This window comes from Callospermophilus lateralis, chromosome 2 (assembly GCF_048772815.1).
Source record: "Callospermophilus lateralis isolate mCalLat2 chromosome 2, mCalLat2.hap1, whole genome shotgun sequence".
Taxonomy (NCBI): Eukaryota; Metazoa; Chordata; class Mammalia; order Rodentia; family Sciuridae; genus Callospermophilus; species Callospermophilus lateralis.
In genome coordinates this window covers 61,826,209-61,851,323 of record NC_135306.1, presented here as the reverse complement: position 1 = coordinate 61,851,323, position 25,115 = coordinate 61,826,209, and the positions used below count along the sequence as shown (strand labels likewise).

Here is a 25,115-nt window from a genome sequence, read left to right as displayed (position 1 = left end):
TTTTTATGTTTAATACTAGAAACAAGATATTTAAAATAACTCAGCTAAATAAGTCATTTGTATAATCTGAGGTTTTGAATATCATATTACTAGAGCTTTTGAGAAGGCAATAAATTCACTTCTTTATTGATAATAACTTATTCTAATATGAAGACAAAAGTTTTTTTTTTTTTTTGTTATTGTTTTTGGTACCAGGGATTGAACTCAGGGGCACTCCACCACTGAGTCACATCCTCACCCCTATTTTGTATTTTATTTAGAGACAGGATCTCACTAGGTTACTTAGTGCCTTGCTTTTGCTGAGGCTGACTTTGAACTCATATCCTCCTGCCTCAGCCTCCTGAGCTGCTGGGATTACAGGCATGTACCACCATACCCAGCGTAGAAGGACAAAAGTTTTGTAATCTGCAAAGTTTACTATGACTAATGCCATCTCCTATTAATGTATTTATTTGAAGCAACTGACCTGTTTCTATAGGAGACAGTTACCAAATTTTCTTAATGAGTAATACCATGGCATTCATACTATAAATTTGGCATAAGATATCTTGTTCTCATGAGACTATTCCCCATCTCAGCTTGCCAGCCAGCCAGCCAGTCTGCCAGTCAAATACACATACCTTCCCCAGCTACCTGCCAAACCTTAAGAATCAGGAAGAGGACTTTATTTATTTTGAACAGCTCAATCTAGAAAAAACTTGTACTTTTGACCTTAAGTTTCTGAGAATGATAAGTAGAAGAACAATAACTAAAAGTATCACTTAAAAGAATGGTTTTCAAACATTTTTTGTCTATGACCTATAATCAAATAAAATACATTTTATAATGCATGTCACTGTGCACACATACATAACTAAAACCAAAGTTTCATTAAACAATATAACTATATGTATGTACATTACTACATGTGACACACTTACTAAGCATGATACACTGATAATATCTTTTCTATTTTAATTTTGTTAGCTTAAAAGATAAAGTGTGGTCATGCAATCCACTGAATTGATTTCATGCATCACTAAAAAAAATGCCATGTGAAATTAAAAAAAAATATTGCCTATGCAATCTATGTCACTTACTAAATGTAAAAACATCTACACACCAACATACAAATGGAGAAAATAAAAATAGGCCAGCAGTGTCCTAAGACCTATATTTCTAGGATTAATACTTTGGGGAATTGAGAAAAACATGAATGGGAAAAACAGCAAAGGCTAGCATGACATAAGTGCAAGCATAATGATACAGTATGAGAGCATTAAGTGTTATAGGCAATTGATCATAGAGAGGATTCCAAGTAAACAATAAAATCATATTTTTAATTGAATAGGCTGGGAACCAAGGTTATATATAAGATTCTGTAGAAATATTTGTAATTCATTCAAACATTAAAAATACTATATTCATTAAAGTCATTAAAATAGTTTATTCTAAAATACTGAGATTAAAAACATGCCTAGGGCTGGCGATGTAGTTCAGTGGTAGAAAACTTGCCTAGCATGAGTGAGTTCAATTCTCAGTACCACAAAAAATAAAAAAAAATTTGAAAAATTGGAAAAAAAGTTATTTTAACTGTTCATTTAAAAATATTTGATCTTTACCAGTTAGCAACTTACCCCAAATAGGATTTTTTTAAAATCCGAGAATAGATGTGTCCATATTTTCTGAATATATATAACTGATAAACTCATATAATATTATCAATATTTTCATAGTTATTGCTTTTTTATTTTTATTTCTTATTGGTTTGAGACCCACAAATTCATCTCAACATTCATTATCTTTTGGTAATAAGGTATGAACTTATAAAACTTTAGGAAATGGATTAGGCAGACTACAACAAAGAAAGTGTCATTTGTTGAAAAAAACACGTTTTCTATAAAACAGAAAATATAAGCGTATGTAACTAAAATAAGATTCTCTCCTTATCCCTAGTATCAGCTACAAACAAAAACTCTTCATATATTCATATGGCAGTACATATGATCATTATTTTGTAGAAAAGACCATTTAATTTAACCTTTACTCAATATTCTTCCTGAAGCTCATATATAGCTAAGAATTAAAACATCTGCGTTTTAAGTTTATAAATCGACTATTCCATACTGCCCAAAGAAATGAGAATGGATTATCTAGGCAATATTATCATGTACAAATTATGATTTGTTCTTGACTTTCATTTTCATATTTGCTTAATACATACATAGACAAAAAATACTTGTATGCACATATACAAATATATACATATATTTCCATTAAACTACTTCTATGAAACGCAGTATAAGTTAACATATTAAAAAATGGTTGTTTTTTTTTTTTGACTATCAAGAAACAAAAAGAGGTAAAAAGTTGTGATACACTAGCAGATTAAATCTTGGTTACGTATTTGTACTTGCAAAGAAAAAAACATTGTCAGAAATACTCATTAAAAGTATGTTACAATTTCCTGAAACTCAGCCAGTCTCTCAAAGAAAATATAAACACTGACACAAAAAAATTAAACCAAAAAATTTGAGACAAAGTTAAAAAATTTACCTGAAATTCTGGTACAGTAGGTGACTTTGTGACAGTTTTCCTCTTCTTTGTGATTGCTTTTTTAGATATGGATTTTTTTCCTTTCAAGATTAAAAGAGAAAAGCTTCATAATGCTGTTTACAGCACTTCATTAACAAAAACCAAATTACATAGAGCCTTGAAAGTTAAATTATAACTAACAGATGGCTGTTAGTGAGTCAAATAAAAATGATGAATCAAACAAGCCCAGCAAAAGCAAACATTAAACTATAACTACCTGTAACAGACACATTAACAAATGCTGTCTTGTTTATATAAGAACCAACTATTACTATTCCCAATGTGTTATATAAGTATAAGAATTCATTGTAATAAGATTAGGAAAAAAAGTCACAGTATTACTATTCAGTTACTAACTACATTCACAACTTAAAATGAAATGACATTCGGGGAAAAAACCTTACCTTTAATAATGACTTCTGCACTCAGGAACTTGCAATAAGAACTATATCTGAAGATTATGGTCTCTAGACAACCTAATGTGAAAATCTCCTCAGTAGCTTAAGAAACAAAGGTTTTTCTATTCCTTTAAGCTTTGCATTCACCTAATGGGCTTCCCTTGGCAGTATTCAATCCACAGTTTAAAAAGAAGGTAAATATCTCCCTTTAAAGTGTACCTAGTAATTTGTGCAATCAGAAATCATTGGGAAAAATAAATGTCATATTCTTAAAGAAACCCAATTTGTAGCACACATTTAAAGTCTGTTTCTTTGCATTTAACTTAACAAAAAAGGATACACACAGAAAACTTTTTTGTATGTTTTTCCACATTTGCAATTAGCAAAAATCAATTAATAAATTGCTGTTAATTATTCAACAAATGCTAGATATAGTATACTATAATTTATGAATACAATTAGAAATTATAAACTGAAGGCCTTGTCCTCCAAGAGTTTATAATCTAACAAGGGCAAAAAAAATTAAGCGATGCTTCTATGTTAATTTTGGCTCATAATCATTTGTAGGCAAAAATCAACTTAAAAGTTATTTTTTCAAAAGGGAAAAGGAGTAAACAGAGTAAATTTGCTTTACATAATTTTAAAGTTTCTTATTTTCCTAAATAGATACAATCTCAGATGAAAGATTCAGTTTTTATTGCAACATTTTATTCAAGATAATAGATAAAATTGCAGTAAACAATATAATTGCACTATTTTCTGTATTCCTTTTTAATCATATCACAGAGCCATAATTTAAATAATTTCCAATTTTTGATTCAAAATGTATGTATCTGTTGAGATTCACAAATTTAAATGTTACTGTCTTGTTTTAATAAGTATTAACTTGCTGTCATTTGACATTTGCTTTTATTTAAAATAAAGTAATCTAACATATATTTCTTTTCTCATCACTGTTATTTGCTCTGTGCTTACACTGTACCTATAATAAAACTAAACTTGTATGAAAATAGGTGAGTGGGTGGGTTGCTTAAAAGAGCAATACTTGAGGAGAAGTAATTAAATTCTTGGTATCTCTATGATACAGCTATCTCAAGGGAACTTGTGAATCTGAATGTCAGGATGCCTTTTCTATATACATCATCTTTATTTAGCATTTTAAAAAAATTATGGGAAAAGATTTAATGAACTTGCTGACCTTAATCAAAATAGCAATTTGAAGGAAAGGAATTCTTCAGTGTAGCCCTCTGACCTGTAGTATAGCTCTAATTACCTTTAAAAAATTATTTGATTCTGTATTTGTTTGTAAGTAAAAGTCACGCTTGATAGTTCCATGAATTTCTTATTGTTGTCACATAGGTACTAAATTCTCAGTTGACTCTATCAGCCACTCTATTTTAATAGGATCAGAAGCTGAAGTGGTTGCTAGTTATTTCAGTTCACCACTACAGCATTAGGATGCTTCAAAACTATTAAGTTACTGGAGGCAGTATTCTATAATTATGCAGTGGTTTTAAGATTGAGTTGTGGAACTAAATTACATGGGTTTGAATATTTGCTATAACCACTTACTGGCTGCATGACCTTGAGCAAGCTGCTTTATTTCGTTGTGCAGTGTTATTATCTGCAGAACAGGAATAATTTTACCTAATCTGTGACAATTAAACAAGTTACAACATGCAAAGAGCTTAGGATATTGCTACTCATACGGCAAATGATCCATAAGTTATTGTTTCTGTTTTAGCTTTAGTGAGAAGAATCTAAGCAGAAAATCTTTAACTTTTCAATTCTTTTTCTTACTCCTTTATTGTAGTTCTTGGTCATATGTCCTCTGTGCTATTACTCTACTTTCTACACAAATTAATGACTGTAATATTTAATCATAGAATATTAAAACTATTTAAATGTTTGTCTTCCTTACTATGTTGTGAGTTACTGGTGATAGAAATCATATTATTCAATTTGTATATGGCCCATGATAAATTCTGAGAAGTGATTCTTAAATACAAGAATACCACTTTTTATCAGAAATTTTGCCTGTCTGGGGATAGGAAAAAAAAATAATTATTCACAATTATTTTCATCTATCTGCCCATTTAATAGTGAGGACAACATTTATCAATGACTTTAAATAATTTACACTATTTACCAGTATTTTACAACATGACCTAGCACTGGCTGTAGGAAGACTAATATTTTTTGAGAGTCAACTATGTGTCAGATACTTACTAAAGTGATTTATATAAATTATCTCATTTAATTCTCAAAGCAACCCAAGGTAGGTGAGGCACCCTATTGTAGTATGGAACAACCAAAGATTAATTAATGTTCTCAAGTGTCACACAGTAAGTATGTACCACAGCCAGAAATTCTAACTCCAAAGTCCAAGCTCCTTTCATTATATAATTCTACTTCACAAAAATCCTAGTTACCATTTCCTGACCAATTCAATTCCGACCACATACTAGGCTCCATACATGCAAGATTCTATGCATTTGCTAATCTAATTAATCTTTATAACAATATAGCAAAACAGGTACTGTATTGTCTCTTTTTTCATGGATAAAGAAACCAACTATAAACAAAGAAATTAATGAAGGACTTGTAGTTAATATGCAGTGAAACATATACTTGAATCTAGATCTGTCTTCACTTCAAAGCTGTGCTTTTTGATGGTAAAATACTATATTCAAACTGCTTCTAACTGACTTCAGTTTTCCTTTTGACTAGGGATAGAAGAGCTGAATATTCATTGTACTTAATACCTTAAGTCTGTATCCTCAATAAAACCCCAATAATTTGAATTCAAATTTTCCTGCATTTTAAAATAAAAAACAGTGTTTACTTTTTATTAAATATTATTTTTGAAATGAAGCATGTGATATTACAAAATCACACAATCTTTATTTGGTAATATGTTTTTGTTTCAGGATAAGACATACACTAGGCAAATTACATACTGCCCCCCAGTGGGCTTTCACTCCCCTACAATTTTCTTGATCATACCCTGGGTCTTTTATTCCCACGGCCCTAAGTCACCTAGTCTTTTAAAATCTAATATAATTCTCAGACCTAGGATTGTGCTGGAATCAGAGATCAGTTTAAAACATACAAGAACTTCAAGAATGGTAAGAGGTATGAAGTTTTAGTCTCACACCATTCTTAAGCTTAAAACATAAACGTGCAAAAATTGTCAACTTGTACTTGGAAAATGCATAAAACTTATTAATAAGCCTTAATAATAAAACTTAGTAATTAATATTACAAAAGTATATCTAAGAAAGCTTTCTAAACACTACTCTCAGAACAGAAAAAAATGATGCTTAACTTGAGAGAAATCATGGATAAAAATATATTTTATACTATAACTGAGGCACAAAACCTTAGTCCTCTAAAATCTAGAAATATGTCTCATATTATAGATATGAAGGTACTTATCATCTTCATTTCAACTTCTCTTTCCTCGATTTCTTATTTTTCATTTTTAATCCTAGACTCTACCTGGTTTCCGTTGTCTGTCTTCACTCTTGAGCCTCTGGGGCTACTCAAAGACTTCTACCATTTCAATGCCTTCCTAGATTTAGCTTTCAGTGTTTTAAAATTATCCCAACACAGTCACTACTTGCTCAGTGTCTTTATTTTAGAAATATTAATAAGCAAGTAGTTTAAAAAGACATTAGTTTCTGTTAAAAGTAAAAACCTCAAGGGCATTTGTATTATTAAATAGTGAATCTGAGAAGTTCCAGAGATGTGAAGCCATAGAACTGGAGTCTATAATTGACCCTATTTACTAACATGCATGCCTTTAGCTAATATTTATAAACTGCAGAAGTTTCTGAAATGTACTGTTTCTAATCTATTTGATCTCAATAAAACAGCTGATTTTCCCCTCTGTTATTCTTACCTATGAGCAAATTTTTCATTATACTGGTAATTCTTCAACCTTATCACATAATACAGTAACTCCTTAACACCCTATTTTCCCGGTTATCTTAAATATTGAATCAGATGCCAAATTCTGCTACTTGTTTTAATATCTCTTAAAATGGAATTTTCTTCTGTCAATATGATAAAATAGCCATATTACTCATATGGATTTAAAAGTCATCGTTCTTTATCTGGATTTAAATTTCTTCTTCTTCATTATCTTCTATCTCTTCATTCAAGCCCTGCCAGCCTCTTTTCATACTTTTTCATGGCATCTTCATTATCTTGTGAGATCTTTTTTCCTAATCCTGCCACTTATTAGCTGTGTAAGCTTGGACAAATAAATCAATCTCTGTACCTTAACTTTTTAAATCTATAAAATGGGAATATAATAGCATTTACTTTTTGGAGTTTTTTGAAGGCACTATTATATAAGGCTTACAGTGCTTGGTACACAGTGAGCATTATATTAGTTTTTGGGGGGGAACAGAAGGATTTGAATAATAAAAGGCCACAGAATATAGCCAACTCTTTCACTCATATCTTGGAATCTCCAGTTGGTACTCAAAAAGTTTTCCTCCATGAAGATAACCATAGTTAGGTTCTAAAGTGCTATCAATATAGACTACTATAAACTTTTCACACATATGGACCTGGAAGTAATCAAATATAAATAGCATTGTTTTCTCATTCATTTTCTATTAAGTAGCTCACTGCTTTTTATACATCTGATGTATCTTATTTCTTTTTTTTGGGGGGGGGGGGTACCGGGGAATGAACTCAGGCATTTGACCACTGAGCCACATCCCCAGCCCTCTTTTGTTATTTTTTTTAGACAGGGTCCCACTGAGTTGCTTAGCATCTCTCTATTGCTGAGGCAGGATTTGAACTAGTCACCCTCCTGTCTCAGCCTTCCAAGCTGCTGGGATTACTGGTGTGTGCTACCATGCCCAGCTCTTTTTTTTCAATATATATATATTTTTAGTTGTAGATGGACACAATACCTTTATTTTCTCTCTTTCCTTATTTTTATGTGGTGCTGAATATTAATCCCAGTGCCTTCTTGTTCTTTTTTAAAAACATGCTAGGCAAGTGCTCTACCACTGAGCTATAACCCCAGCCCCCTGATATATATTATTAGTTCAAGCTCCTGTAGGCTCTTGATTAAATTATTTAAAATAGTACCACATGCATAGACGTATATCCCCCAAACGGCATACTCTCATTACTCAAACAACTTCTAAAACCTCAACTTTTCCACGAAAAATTTTCATTGTGCTAATTGTTTCAGTTACACCTTGCTTAATTATACCAATACTTTTGCTTGCTGTTAATCTTTTTACCTATTGAATTTCTATTACTCTTCAAAGTACTTTATTCTCTGTATAATCTCCCCAGACTATCACAGTATACATTAATTTTTCTTCTACTTGATCTTTTACTATGCTGTCTTTACCTATATTTAACAATTATTAAATTGAGAAGGCTATTTACCATTTTGAACCTTAGTTTAAGTTTCTTCAACTCTAAGAGAATAAGACCATTGTCTTACCTACTTTAACCAATTTAGAGGCATTATTATAAAATAATTTGGTTGAAAATAATGACTATTTGAGAGGGGAAAATGTTCCAAAACAAACTTATTGAAGATGAATAACTTAAAATATCATAAACCTTTTATCATTGTGAATCCATTTTTTATCATATTTGTCTATTTTTTCAGGTTTTATACAAAGTTTCCAAATTTAAAAATTTCAAATTAATTTTAGCCAGCTTTACCTGCTCTATGCAGTCTATGAAAATATATTATTGAAATTACCAAAATATCCACTAATGACATTGGTTCAATGAACTACAAAATATAAACAGAATCCTATGCAGCCATTTAAAATGATGCTGCAAAGATCTATTTGTTGCACAAAATTGCTTATGATATACTGTTATGTGGGAACAAAGCAGGCTGAAAAATAGCATTTTACTCAAAATGCTATTTGAAAAAGATATAAAGACACATAAAAAAGGGCTAACCTTCTTTGTACAAACCATATTATATGTGTTCATTTATTTAATAGATTCCTACACAATTGTGCTAGGGATGCAAAACCAGATATAATCCTTCTGTCCTCAAGAATGTTATAGAGGACCCCAAATCATCAAAGTACCTAGAAATAAATGTAACAACAGTAAATTCAATGAAGGAGAAGTGCCTGGTGCTATAAGTACACACAAAAGGGAAAATTTAAATAGAAAGATAATGGGAGATTTCCTTAAGGAAGTGTTAAAAAAATGAGTATTTAAGGAAAGGGCTATTCTTGCTTGTCTCTGTGATCTATAAAGAAAATGTAATGCTTTTATAATAAGAAAATATAAAACCAAAGAATCTGAACTTTTTTCTTTTAAAAACTGGGCTTTTTTCTTTTTTTTTTTTTCTTTTTTCCGTATAGGAGACTTTATTCAGAATACTCAAGGACAAGGACAGTCAACGCTTCTGACATAAAATCTCTCTGTTCTACACTAGACACTCACTTCTAAATGACCTTTAAATCTGCATGGGCTTTTTTCTTTTCTTTTCCCTTTTTTGTTCTTTTGTTTAAAGAACAAAATTTTCAGGAATTTTTAATTTGTAAATAAGTTACCAAGAAAAAATTTCTAATTACCAGATTGCACTTTTCTTGTTCTTTTTTAAAAATATTTTTATTAGTTATTATTAGGACCTTTATTTATTTGTTTGTTTATATGCAGTGTTGAGAATCGAACCCAGATCCTCACACTTGTTAGGCAAGCGCTCTACCACTGGGCTCCAGCCCCAGCCCCTGTATTTTTCTTGTCCTAATGAACTGAATAAATCATATAAGAGAGAGCAGTAGATGATGGACATTATATTATTTCCAATGATTTCTATTTATTTTATAATGCTTCCAACAGAAAAATGCCTAAATGACTAACGATCAATTCAAAATTTAAAAAGCAGAAGAAAACTCTAATTCTGAAAAATAGATTAAAATGCTTAAAAGTTGCAAAACTGCTTGAGACTACATTTTCAACTAATCTGTTTCTGTACCTTTTATTAAAAAGCATCTCCCAACACTCTAGGGCATCTTACTAAATTTAGAGATAACCTCCAAAAATCAAAGCCTGTAGTAATCAACATATTATGGACCAGATTAATCACATGTAGAGGTTAGTCCACTCAAAGTGCAAATTCATAAATCAATCATGGATAACACAGTTTATCCCAAAGTATATTCTACAGAATACATGGGCTTTTGGTAATTATTACCTGAAAAAGGCTCTGTGTTAAAAAAAAACTTGAAAAAAATACAAGGTTAAATAAAACTGAACAGTTTTAAGATTTTGTTCAGAATCCTTAATGGTTCAAAATCACTTAACCACAATTCTCAAGTCCATAAAGTTCTGAAATCTAAAATCCTAAAAGTAATGTATATGGTAACAAAATCTTCCCTGACTTGTTATGAGGTTTCTTAATAATATTCATTTCATGTAGTCTATTTATACTTTGTGTGTGTGTATGGTACTAGGGATTGAATCCATGGGTGCTCTACTACTGAGCTACATCCTCCATTCTTTTTATTTTTATTTTGAGATAGGGTCTCATTAAATTGCAGAGGCAGGCCTCTAATTTGCAATACTTCCACTTCAGCCTCCTGAGTTGCTGGGCTTACAGGTGTATGCCGCCGAACCTGGCTATCCATATATTTTTCTGTAGAAATTTTGTGTTTGATTTTATGGGGGGTTACCCAGAGCCCTACTGGGGATGTTATTTAATATACCATATACATCACAATACCCTTGTGAAATCTGAAGATTTTTGAATGTCAAAATGAAATTTTGCAATTCTCAAAATGCACTGTGAACCTGTACTAATACACAATGTGAATATGTAAGAGGTACATTTTTCACATCTATGATCGTGGGAGCTCACTTTTTAAAAAAGCTGTGAGAAAGGAAACACTGTATTAGAATATATGTCCTAAACTGACTGCAAAACAGGTCACCATGTCTCAATGCCTAATCAAGGAGTATAGGGCAAACCCTCAGAAAGACAAGTGGTCTGAAAATTATGTAAAACAAATGTACTATCATTACTCTTTGAACACTTTATTTAATATTGTTATATTAGTTAAGAGTTACTTAATATCTGATGACAATAGGGAATAGGACTATGCTCACCCCATACTAATGAGCAAGGGAAACTGTATTTGTCAGATCCAAATATTTTAGTCACTGAGGGCTTGACTTTCTAAAATTTGCTCTGAGGATAAAATGAAAGTATACAAACAAGTGCATAAGATTCTTCTATTTTATGAACATAAGCCTTCTCTATCCAACCACACAGGCTCAGAGGGAATATATAAGCATTTGCTACATTTGCCTTTTGAGTATTTTCATTCACTTGTCTATAACTGAGAATGAAAAACCCATAAATTTTCTCTCCCAACACCCTGAACTTTGATTTTAAAGAATGTAACATTTTATTTGCTTACAATATAAATTTATTTTAACCCACTGTTTAATAAGCATTTTTATGGCCTTTTATAATATGTAGGAGATATCTAATCCTATCTTACTGACATAAGTTATAATTGCCTTTGAATACATGAATGGCAGTATAATAAACATTTAACAAAAGGTTTTAGGTGACAATGATATTAATAAAACAATACTATAAACTTTTGTATTTTTTAAAAATTTCAAAATTTAAAATATTATTTAATGTGTTAGAGACTAATATTTCAAAGTGAGCTGGCAAATCAGGTCAAACTAAATCTATAAAAATCTAGTGGATTACTATAATTTAAAAGGCTTATTTTTGAAAGCTACTTTAAAAAACACTAACATTTTATCACCTGTGTTGACATGGAACACTTTGAAATTTTCACTCCAACAAATCAAGCCTATTTTTGGTAATAAATTTTATAGTACTTCTTTCCCAATGATTTTACTATATGCATGTTTTAAGATATACTGAAGTATATTTAATGATTTAAGTAACTACAGTACAGCACTAACTATAGTAGCCTAACAAAAGCTCACTCACTCATTTGCCAACTCTGTAACAAACTGTTGTCAAATTTTAATTAACTCTGCTACTTAAGAGAAGGAAAAAAAGCCCCTGAAATCCACAAATACTGATGAACCACAAGTCATTTTGGCAAACAATTCTTATTTTTTCCCTAATAAAGCCAACTTTTTACAAAGGTTAATAAAGTTGATCAGATGCTTTTGTCTGTCCTCATGATGAGACATAAACTGATTCAAAGACAGACAACAGGTGAAACAAAAGCACTGAGTACAGAAACCAACCACTGAAGATGATTTTTGTTGTTTAAATATGCTGGTGACAAGTATATAGGATATTTAAGTTTGATGAAAGATTTATGAATTCTTTCACATATATTTAATGCCTTATTGATATAATTTCCTTCTTATAGTTCATATTTTTTGGTGTATTTTTTATATACCAAAAAACAGATCTGAAAACTGTATATGGGAAAAAAACAGACTCAGAAAGATCATCTGGCTACCCTTGTTTGTTAGTTGTTATGAATCTGAGTCCTGGGAATGATATCTTCTGATAGCAGTGTTTTTCCTACTACATTTGTATTGCACTTAACCTAGGATAAACCCCCAAACATTTACCATAAGCAATGGGAAGCACTGCAGAGAAACTGATGAAAATCTAAAAGTAAAAATATGAAGTCCAAATGTGTTCAAATTCAAAGTGAAATTAAAATGTACTATATCAATTTTTTTTGTTAGCGTATAAAAATCTTTTCTAAGACTCTGGGTTTTCTAATCATAGAAAATAAAACAACAACAACAAAACTTGACCCTTACACAAATACAAATGTGCATTTCATTCTGCAAAGCAGAGCTTCCATGATGTGTAACTGAAAGAACTGGAAATACACTTAAATGTAATTCTTACCCATCTGTGTTAGCTTACCAGATTTGTGCTTCTTATGTTTTGCCTTCTTTTTGATGATGAATAGCTTATTCTGGATCTCAGGTTTATAAGACTTGAATGCAAGAGAATGAAGACCTTCACGCTTTCTCTGTAAATTTTCATTCAAAACGTCTTTCAATTTCTTTTTTTTCTTTTTCTTCTTTTTTGCCCTCATTTTAGTTAGTTTGAGTTTCTTGTGGCTCTGCAGTGACTGCTCTAATAAAATATCCCTTACAACCTTATGGCAGTTAATTTCTGGATGATCAATGTGACTTCCATTTATGTGTATTTGGCAAGATTTTAGAGAATTTTCTTTCAATGGAGTGGGTTCAGTCTTTATTTTGGAAGTTTCACCATATTTTTCCTGATTTTCTATAAACCTTATTTCACCTGGACTAAGTGGCTCTCCAAAGCCAGTAACTTCCCCTGGACTCCCTGGTTTTTCCAAATTTTCTTTACAACAATCAGTTTTTTTAATTTCACAGGGCCTGCGAATTCTCATTTCACAGTTGGACTTTATTTCCATTTCAACAGAGATGTCATGATTATCAAAGTTCATTTTAGCAGGGCAGCAAGCTAGATCAAAATTAATTTCCTGCTCTTTCTTGAAGGTAGAAGGAAGGCCTTCTCTACCACACTTATGTTCTCCATTACTTGTACTAACATAGTCACACTTGAATTTCTCCAGTTTAATCCGAGGTACTCTTTGTATTTTAATGGGTGGAACTGGAAATTCTGGGGCCTGAAAAGGTCTCTGTTTATAAATCCGTACATCTGCACCACAGAACTGTGGAAAATGTACATAAGCGTTCTCCAAATAATCATAACCAAGGATAACTTCTCTGCATTCATGTATAGGTTGTCCAAGCACAGCATCTTGAACTTCTTTTTGTGTTTCATAAACAAAGTCACAAAGACCCTTAAGTAACCACACTTTTTGGTAGAAAGGTAGTTCGTGAAAAGGTTTTTCTTCCAATGGATTAACTTCTCCAAGAACTTTAAAAAACTGAGGACACAACCCAAGTTTTTCAGCACAGTTATCAGGATTTTCAGTCTGTCCTACAGCAGTGTACCACTGCTGCACTTTCTGTCTCAGTGCTGCTTCCCAGGCCCTATAAGGCAAAGTAGGTCTTCGATGTAAAGTAGGTCTACGATGGGGAGGACTTAATAGAGAAGTCATTATTTTTGATAGAAAAGCATTACACTGAGGCATCAGAAGACAACGTTCCAATTCATAAAAGACTATTTCTGGCAAATTTAGAATTTGCTGGGCTAAACAAAGGAAATGCCCAATGGCTGGAATTTCCCACATGTTCTCCATAGAAGTTGGTGCTGCTTGAGCTAGAAGTTTTCTTTCCCATTCTTCTATTTCCTTTTGACAAGCTTCTTCTGCTTCTTTTTTTTCCTGCTCCCGAAGCCTAAAGGAAAATTCAACAAATTATACTGTTACTTAAAGTAGAAAGTAATATAAAACATTAAATTTAAATTAGGTTATAATTTATCTTTAAATATTATATCTACCAATATTATATATAGGGAAAAAATAAAATTAATTATTAAGAAACACAAGAAACTACAATAAAATTTGGGAAAAAAGGCTATAAACTATGTAGTCTTAAAAACTGAAATTATAAATATAATTTAATATAATTATAATTATAAATATAATTTAATATAATTAAATATATAATTATATATTTAATATAATTATAATTACATAATTAATTTAATATAATTATAAATATAATTATATAAACAGAATATGTCAGAACACAACAAAGCATCTACTTAACAAATAATAGTAATAATGAAAATAAGCAAACATTGATCAAGGAGACAATGGTATTGCAAAAACAAATAACTTTTTAGATAACGAGATTATGAATGATGTTTTTCTTTAGAAGTTTCTTTACTGGCACTTCTATAAAACCTTCTTAATTAAAAAAAGTAAGCTAGATGAAAATATAAGCATACATTTTTATGATCTTAGATTAGGCAATATTTCTTAAATATAACACCCAAACATAAGCAAGAGAAAAAAAAAGTACCTAAATTGGACATCATCAAAACTAGAAACTTCTACTTTTAAAAGATAACATTAAGAAAGTAAAAAAGACAACCGACAGACTGAAGAAAATTTTGTAGATCATATATCTAATAACAGACTTATTTGTCGAAGGAGAAATAGCCCAATTTTAAAATGTGTAAAAGAAACTATGTAGACATTTCTACAAAGACATAAAAATGATCAAGCACACAAAATGATGCTTTCAACATTGCTATTCATTAGAGAAATGCAAATCAAAACCACAATGAAACATCACTCTATATCCACTAGGATGGTTGTTAGAAAAAATATAACAAGTATTGGTGAAGAAGTTGAAAAACTGAAGACCTCATACACTATATATGAAATAAGTGTTTTGAAAAACTGTGTAGTTCTCAAGAACCTTAAACATATATTTATCATGTGATCTAGCAACTCTACTGGTACAGGTATACAACCAAGAGAAATGGAAACATCTGTCCACAAAGAAACTTGTATATGGTGCTCCATCCTGTACAACCAGAGAAATGAAAAGTTGTGTGGCAATTGTGTACAATAAATCAAAATGCATTCTGCTGTCATATATACCTAATTAAAATAAATTAATAAAAAATTGTATATGGATATTCACAGTAGTATTCTTCTTTTTCTTTTAATATTTTTTTTAGTTGTCAATGGACATTTGTTTTATTTATTTATATATGATGCTGAGAATCAAACCCAGTGCCTCACACATGCTAGGCAAGCACTCTACCACTGAGCTACAAAACCAGCCCCTCACAGTAGTATAATTCTTAATAGCCAAAAAAGTGGAAACAAATCAATATCTGACATTTCTTATACTATTAAGACAAATACATAGTAAGAACACTACTTTAGCAAATATTGAGACTTTCTCTCTTATAGAACAAGCCAACTTTTGTGGTTTTGGTCAGGAAGTCATATTATAACTACTTTGCTATTAGATACAAGGGGCAGCCTTATTTCATTACCTAAGATTAATAAGGAACTTTAAGCAGTGACTTTGATATAAAAACAATGCTAAACATTCCTAATAAATTTGACTTTTAAAAAATCTGCTTTCAACTTTGAAAAATTTTACTTTTTACTAATGGGAGCAGTAAGAGACTGGTAGAATTTGGCTTCTGATATACACAGCTGGGATTCTAAAAGTCCATACATTCAGTAGATGGTTTTATTAGAAACAATGTTCCTTCCTCCTGTCCTCAACTAGGGAACTATAAGGAAAATTGTGTCTACAATAGAAGTGCTGAGTGAGAAACTAAAAAGAACTTCTAGAAAAATTTAAAAATTTTAAGAAAAAAGAGAACAGATTTACAGTTAACTTCTAAATAACAAACAGTGGAAGCTACCACACAATGGAATACCTTTAATATAATTAGAAAATACTGTCAAGATAAATTTCCATTCAGAGCAAAAAATCTTCTAAATTTTTTTTGTAGTTGTAAATGGATAGAATGCCTTTATTTATTTATTTTTCGTGGTGCTGAGGATCAAACCCAGTGCCTCATGCATGCTAAGCAAGCGCTCTGCCAGTGAGCTACAGCCCCAGCCCCAGAGCAAAAACATCTTTAAAAAATAAAGATAAAAATATTTTCAGACAAAAAATTAATATTTGTAACTAAAAGACCCCTTATGTAAGAAATTCTAAAGGATCTATTTCCAGTGAAGGACACGATCTCTGACTAAAGAGCAAAGAGGGGAAAGAGAAAAAAAGCTGTAATATATGTTAAACTACATAGACACAGCATTAAATAATGATAAAACTGTTCAGTTTAAAAAACATTACACAACAACAGCAAACCAATGGGTGAGAAATGATTAAAGTTGAAAGCATTTCAAGGTCCTTCTATTAATCAGGAAGACCTAAAAATATTGATTTCAGACTTTCATAAGTTAATAATGAATGTGAATATTTCTAGAGTAGCTATTAAAACATAAGACTTAAGGACATACTCAAATTAGTAGAGATGGGGACATGGAAGGTAAAAATAACAAAAGGTAGTGGGAAGAGAAAAAATATAGGACAAATGAAAAGAAAAAGATAAAGCAGTAATCTTTTAAAATAATGATGAGGATACAATAAGAAGAAGCAGGGGTAGGAATGTGGTTCAGTGGTTAAGTGCCCCTGGGTTCAATCCCCAGTACCTGCCCCCCCAAAAATAAATAAAAGTTTTTTTTAAATAGGTCATACAGATTTTATTAAGATATTTATGAAAACCTTATGCCAAGAGACAATTTTTAAAAATATTTTTTATTTGTAGATGGACACAATATCTTTATTTTATTTTATTTTTATTATTATTATTTTTTAATGTGGTGCTGGATCAAACCCAGTGCCTCATGCATGCTAGGCAAGCACTCTACCACTGAGTCACAACCCCGGCCCCCCAAGAGACAATTTAAATGGAAGTTCATTGTATTAGACAAAGGAGAATGAAGGGAAGTGGGGATGGAAATAGGAAAGACAGTAGAATGCATTGGATATAACTTTCCTATATTCATATATTGAGCCACGACCAGTGGCTCCACATCATGTTCTACTTCAAGATGAGATTCTAATTAGAATAATCTATACTCCATGTATAATGTCAAAATACATCATACTGTCAAATGTCAAAATATATCCTGCTGTCATGTATATCTAAAAAAAATACAAAAAAATTCCCAAATACAACAAAATAACTTCTACAGTGTCTTCTGCTTCTACCCAAGATCAAATCAAATTTGTTCTCTCTTGAAACAAAACAACAAAACCCCAAAACAACAACAACAAAAAAGTGAAAACAAAAAGTCAGGCAAAATATACAAAAACTGTTTTTCAAGAACCTAAACGTCAGTGACACAAAGCTGACTAAAACACCAATCAATAAAATTGATAAAAATGACCCAAGAAAACAATAACAACTAAACAAAAGCATTAAATAAAGGATAGTGATTTCTAAGAGATGAGAAATAGACAAGCTGAGTCTATCAACTGCCCCAGTCTAACATTGCCCTAATAGAGTTTCCAGGCCATGAAGGAGAAAGAGAGGGCAACCAGGCAAAGCCCCATAGACCCTCTGAATTGAAAAGCCAAGAGTACAGAGAAACCAGAACAGTCGAATACCAAAGAGAAACTAGAGATGCAAAAGGGCAAAAGGAGTCTGTACCTCTGGAGTATCCAGAGTACTGATCAGTGCATGCATGTAAAGAGACAGAGAGAAAGAGAGAGAGAGAGGGAGGGAGGGAGGGAGGGAGAGAGAGAGAGGGAGGGAGGGAGAGGGAGGGAGGGAGGGAGGGAGGGAGGGAGAGAGAGAGAGAGAGAGAGAGAATGAATGAGAATGAATATGAATGAATGAATATATATCCAAAGCAAGGTGAGGGAAAAGCATACAAAATATTGGAGAACACAGTGCCTGTTTCCACAAGCCATACCAGAAAACTAGACTCACAAGTCAAAGAGGTTGGGTAGAATATTCAGGAGGGCTGTGCCTTGTTAGTAAAGAATAATTTGATTTAGAGAATTGTGTGGGGCTGGGGTTGTGGCTCAGTGGTAGAGCACTTGCCTAGCACATGCGAGGCCCTGGGTTCAATCCTCAGCACCACATATAAATAAATAAAATAAAGATATTGTGTCCAACTACAACTAAAAAATAAATATTAAAAAATAAAAAGAATTGCTCTGAACACAAGTAACAAATTATAAAAGACCCAAAATTATTAAACTATTTCCAAGTAACAACTGCATTCCAGAGAAAAATCCATAAAGACTTTCAGGACTTCCAAAATATCCAGCATTCAGAAAGGTTAAAATTTATAATATTTGATTATCTAAATCAAGACTATCAGGCATATAAGAAAGCAGCAATACATGACTCTCAATGAGAAAAAACAGTCAGAACTGACCCAGATGTCAGAATTAGCAAATAAATTAAAGTAGTATTAATTTGTTTGCTCATTAATTTGTTTGATTAAAGTAGTATTTTGTATGGCCAAAAAGTTTACTTAGAAGATATTTAGAAAAACACCCAAATTGAACTTTTAGAGGTAAAAACTGTAGTGTCTGAGATTAAAAAAAAAAAAAAAAAAAGGAATAATGGGCTGGGGTTGTAGCTCAGTTGTAGAACACTTTCCTAGCACATGTGAAACACTGGGTAAGATCCTCAGCACCACATATAAATAAAATAAAAGTACTGTGTTCATTTACAACTAAAAATACATAAAAAAGTGGAATGAGATTAATGGTAGTTTAGACATGGAAGAATAAAAGATTAGTGAACTTGAAGATAACAGCAAAAACTATTCAAACTAAAACAAGAGAAAATACTTCTACAGGATATACTTGAGGAAGAAAAACGATCACAGAAAGATACAAGGACTGGGAACCTAACATTACATTAACAAAAATAGTAGTAATGTCTACTTTGGGAGTAAAAATGAGATCTGAATTATTGATTAATTAACAAAAACATATAAGATGAATGAGGCAAAAGATATCAAAGTTAATAACAGAGAGCACACAACTTTTGTATCAGTGGAAATAGCTGTTAAAAGAACTAAATCTTCATTTTCCATGGATGGATATCAACAGATAATGCCGGCCTAAAAAAAAAAAAAAAAAAAAAAAAAGGGAATAAATCAAGAAATAGCAACATAAGCAGTGATTTAGAAGTGTGGAAATAATTACTAGAAGAAACAGATAAGAGTTAAGGTAGATGATTCTGAATCAGGGGCTTGAAGTTGAGTTGGAATGAGACTGCTCTCTTTTATCAGAAGCCTTAACAGTATTGTATGAGTTTTAACAGCCTGTAAAATTAAAAATCCTTAAATCAATTTTTTCAAAAATTGAAGAATTGGGGTTTGGATTGTGGCTCAGTGGTAGAGCGCTCCCCTAGCACGGGCAGGATCCGGGTTCAATCCTCAACACCACATAAAAATAAAGGCATTGTGTTGTGTCCATCTACACCTAAAAAATAAATGTTTTTTAAAAAATGAATGAATATTAGTCAAGTGATTTAAAGTTCTTGTTTATGTTAGAACTACAGATAATGTACATCTTCCCATGAAACTGAGTTTCTCTCTGCTTTATATAGAGAATTGTAGAAATTTCATTGGTACAAGTCAAGTGTCCACATCAGAAATGCTTGAGACACGAAGTATTTTTGATTCTGGAACATTTGCATACCTGAGAGAGACCTTAGGGATGCAATCCAACTCTAAACATGAAATTCATTTATATTTCATGTATACCTTATACACATAGATTAAAGGTAATTTTTTTTCTTTAAACCCAGGGCCTCATACGTGCCAGACAAACTCTACTACTGACATACATCACCATCCCTTTTCATTTTTATTTTGAGACAGGATCTCACTAAGTTGACCAGACTGATCTTGAGCTTTCCATCCTCCTGCCTCAGCAAATTCCACCAGATGTGGAATTTTCCTTTTGTGGTATCATGTCAGAGCATTTTGATTTTTGAATCAGGGATGCTCAACCTATTAAGGAATACCAAATACTAGAAAAGATGCAAAGAGTCAACAGTAAATAGGGAAAAGGATAATAAAAAATCATCTTAAGCTCCTAAAGGCAATGCACAATGATTGATATCAATGAAGTACTCTGATGTTCTGATAGAGAAGAGTATTATATCTTTCTGCAAAAGTGAAAAAGTAACTAATTATTGGGAAAGAAAAAGTCAGGGCAAGTTGGAGCAAAAGAAAACTTTAATGGACTTGTTTTTGCCTAAAGCAGTGATAAGCAACCTTTAAGCATTACAGATTAGTGACCTGGTAATTTCAGAACTAATCATGTGATAGATACACTAAGAACATAAAGAAGAGTGAGAAAATAAATTCACAGACTTTCATAGAAGGTCAGTGTAAGAGCTAGAAATACACAGAGTTTGCCTGTAGGCCAAAGTTTAGTACCAACTGGCTTATTCTTGGAAAATAAAGACTATTAGTCAATGATATAAATACACATTCTGTTAGATGCCTGGAAGGACCATGACACAGTTGAATTGTGATGCTGGCATCTATGTGCACTGTCTAAAGTTATGTAAGGTCTGCTACTCACACTGCTGTCTCTCATAAACTGTTCCTTTCAAGGAAGAAAGATGGAATCTAGCCTTAGATTACAGGTAGTAAAGAGTTGTGAGAAGGAAAAAGAAAGTATATGACTGGTATAGACCAGCAGGGCAGAACAGCCCTTTGGAAATAGGAATATGGAATCTCTCCTGATCCTCAACAGCATGGTGATGTAATAATTTCACTTTCAAAAGTCCTTTTTAGAAGACAGACTTCCAATGAATTTTAACACAAAGTGTAAAAAAGAAGTGTTAGTTTACTACCCTACTTTTGTTATATATTGCAGCCTCTTTAGTATCTAGAGACTAGATTATTATAAAATTAAGATTCATTTGTCTGGTACACAATATATAGAGGAAATAAGCTCTCAAAAAATGAGAAGCACCATCTTGGTGCTCCTGCTTGGAGAGCATTTACCCATTACTATGTAAAATAATAAGAGAAAGTGTGATTAAGGTTATTTTGGTCACACATAACTTGGCAGGCACACTGCTAATGGGTGAACAGCTTTGGGGAAAAAATTGTTTTAAAGTCTTCTATCAGTTTTATAAACTTTTATTGACCATTTACCATGTGTGAGGATATAAAGAAGTGAAAAAATATGGACCACATAAGAGAGTATAATCTAGAAAAACATAATCCACAATAATCCATTAATTGAGGAAACAATACAATGCAAGCAAATTGGTGGCATAAAAAAATGAAAGTAAGACATTTATGTTTTCTAAAATGTGTTATACGTACTGTTATATTTTAGGCAAATCAACCATTCATATCAAGTTTGTCAAGAAGAGGTTTCTAGTTAAAACAGAAAAGGAATTTAAAGATTATTAAGGAACTTATAGAAGCTCTGTTAAGGGTTAGAGAAACAAATTTACAAGATGTGAAGACAAAAACGTCTCAGTCATACTCAGGAACTTCTCCAGAAAAAATTAGATGGCCAATACTATTTAGTACCTCTGATACTAAGAACCTAGGACAACCACAAGCTTCTTCTATCTTCATCCTTATCAAAAGACAAACTCTCTTGTCCATTACTGCCACCTGATTGCTTCTATGTACTTCCAAGTAAGAAGTATTTGTCTGGTTATGTGCTTCTACCTTAGCTGTGAGTGGGTATGAAAATATAAAGGTTTGGCATCTCTTTGGTGGTGACAGGATTTGTAATAAGGGAAATTACCAAAAGGTATGAAAGCTATCCAAAGTGCTGAGCGGGCACAAAACACAAATGTCTATTTCATTAAGTCACTGTTATTATTGTGTAATACAGGTTCTGGAAATAAATCACTTAATTATAGCTAGCTTTTATTTTCCAAAAATATGTCACTTATTGTCTTAACACCAGTGATTTCCAAATGAATAAAGTATCAGTAAGTTCATACAAACATGTAAAATAGAGTATTAAAAAATACACAAAATTTCTGATTATCCAGTTTTATAAAAATTAATAGTGAATATATCCAATATTTTAAGATTTTTTTATTGGTTCATTACAATTTGTGCAATAGTGGGCTTTGCTGTGACACAGTCATACACACCTAAAATTTGGTCAAGAAGTTTCTAGTTAAAAATTCCTATTACCTCTTCTTTCCTTCCCCTCCTCCTTCCCTATGGTCCCTTTCCTCTACTCTACTGATCACCCAACTATTTTCATGAGAAAACTCCCCTCCTTTTTTCTCCCTAGCTTCCACATATGGAAGAAAACATACAACCCCTGACTTTCTCATTCTGGCTTATTTTGCTTAACACAATACTCTAAAGTTCCATCTATTTTCCTGCAGGGGACATAATTTTGTTCTTCTTTAAGGCTGAGTAAAACTCCATTGTAGATATATACATTTCCATAGAGGTTGTACTAATTTACAGTCCCACCACAGTTTGTATGTGTTTTGCCCCCCATATTCTTGCCAACATTTTTTTTATATATTTATTTATTAGTTTTCGGCGGATACAACATCTTTGTATGTGGTGCTGAGGATCGAACCCGGGCCGCACGCATGCCAGGCGAGTGCGCTACCGCTTGAGCCACATCCCCAGCCCCTCTTGCCAACATTTATTATTTGTATTTTTGATGACTCCCATTCTGAATGACATGAAATCTGTGTAGTTTTGATTTGCATTTCCTTGATTGCTAAAGATTTTGAAGACTTTTTCACATATTTGAGAAGTGTCTGTTTAGCTCATTTATTGATTTGGTTATTTGTTTTTGTTACTTTTGATGGAGGTTTTGAGTTCTTTATATATTCTTGATATGAATCATCTGTTGGAAAAGTAGCTGGCAAGGACTTTCTCTTATTCTCTAGATTCTCTCATTCTCTAGATTCTCTCTTCATGCTTTTGTTTCCTTTCTGTGCATAAGCTTTTTAACTTGATGCCATACCATTTGTTAATTCTTGGTATTATTTTCTCAGTTTTAGAAATCCTACTAAGGAAGTCATTGCCTGAACCTATATATGTTGGAGTGTTGACCTTATGTTTTCTTCTAAGAGTTGCAAGTTTCTGGACTAATTCCTAGGTCTTTGATCCATTTTGAGCTGTCTTCTGTGCAGGGGGTAAGAGAATGATTTAGTTTCATTCTTCTACAAATATTTCTAGCACTTCTCTGTTAAAAAGACTGTCTTTTCTCCAGCGTAGGGCTTTAGAGCTTTTATCAAGGATCAAATGACTGTATCTTTGTGAGTCTATCTTCTTTTCTATTCCATCGGTCTATGTGTCTGTTTTTAGGCTAGTACTATGTTTTTGCTACTGAAGCTCTGTAGGATAATTTGAAATCAAGTATTGTGATGATTCCTGCATTGGTGACTTACTCTTAGAACTGCAATGACTGTTTTGGGTCTTTTATTCTTCCATATAAATTTATGGACTGTTTTTTCTAGTTTTGTGAAGAATGCTATTGGTTATTTTGATGGAGATTGTTCTGAATCTTCATAACGCATTAAGTCATATGACCATTTTGACAATACTAATACTGCCTACCCAAGAGCATGGGAAGTCTTTCCATTTTCTGTCTTTGTTTTCTTTCTTCAGTGTTCTGTAATTTTCATTGTAGAGGGCTTTCACCTCCTTGGTTAATTTTATTCCTATTTTTGCTTGAGATATATGAATGTTTTTTTCTCCTAAATGTCTTTTTCGTGGATCAATTACTGTTGTATAGGAAAGCCACTGATTTTTGAATGTTGATTTTGTATCCTGCTACTTTGCTGAATTTGTTTATTAGTTCTAGAAGTCTTTTGGTGGAGAGTTTTGTATCTTCTAAGTATAGAATCATCATCTGCCAACAATAATTTAACTTCTTTTCCTATTTGTATCACTGTTATTTCCTTTTCTTGCTCTGGTAAATTTCAAGCATTATATTCAGTAAATGTGGTAAAAGTGGATATCCTTGTTTTATTCTTAATGTGAGAGGAAATGTAGTCAATTTTTCCCCATTGAGTTTGTTTTCAGTTTGTTGCATATAGCTGTTATGACATTGAGGTAAGCTCCTTCTATCATTTGTTTCTTCAGTGTTTCTATCATGAATGTGTGCTGAATATTGTTAAAAGCTTTTTATGTACTTGTTGAGATGACTGTGTGATTTTTTCCAGTGATTCTGTTTGTGTGGTGAACTACATTTATTGATTTGCATATGTTGAACCACCTGTGCATCCTTGGAATGAAATCAACTCTATCATGAGATATAATCTTAATGTGTTTTTGAATATGGTTTGCTAATGTTTTAGTAAGGATTTTAAAATCTATGTTCATTGGTCTATTTTCTTTTCTTGCAGTGTCTATATCTGATTTTGGTATCAAGCTTCACAGAATTAATCTGGAAGTGTTCTACACCTTTCGACTTCATGGAATAATTTGAGAAGCATTGGCATTAGTTCTTCTTTAAAGGTCTGGTAGAATTCAGCTGGGAATCCATTTGGTCCTGGGCTTTTTTGTTGTTGTTGTTGTTGGAAGGCTTTTTTATTAGTTCTTTGGTCTCACTGCTTGCTATTGGTGTTTAAGTTTTCTATATTCTCTTGGCTCAATTTTGATGATCATATGTTTCTATAAATTTATCCATTAGACTAAACTGTTGAACTTCAAAGATTTTTTTAAATAATTTACTTTTGGGTTAGTG

General features: G+C 32.0%; 1 protein-coding gene across 3 annotated transcripts in view; it reads right to left on the bottom strand.

Annotated features, from left to right (window-relative positions):
* The window catches only part of Brd10 (bromodomain containing 10), an 85,881-nt gene that overhangs the window by 31,216 nt on the left and 29,550 nt on the right, over nucleotides 1-25,115 (bottom strand). For all 3 annotated transcript variants that reach the window (XM_076845993.2, XM_076845994.2, XM_076845995.2), the window contains 2 exons: nucleotides 12,868-14,285; nucleotides 2,536-2,615 (listed from right to left, as the gene is read on the bottom strand). In XM_076845993.2, coding sequence (XP_076702108.2) covers nucleotides 2,536-2,615; nucleotides 12,868-14,285 — 1,498 coding nt within the window. The remainder of the gene's footprint in view (nucleotides 1-2,535; nucleotides 2,616-12,867; nucleotides 14,286-25,115) is intronic.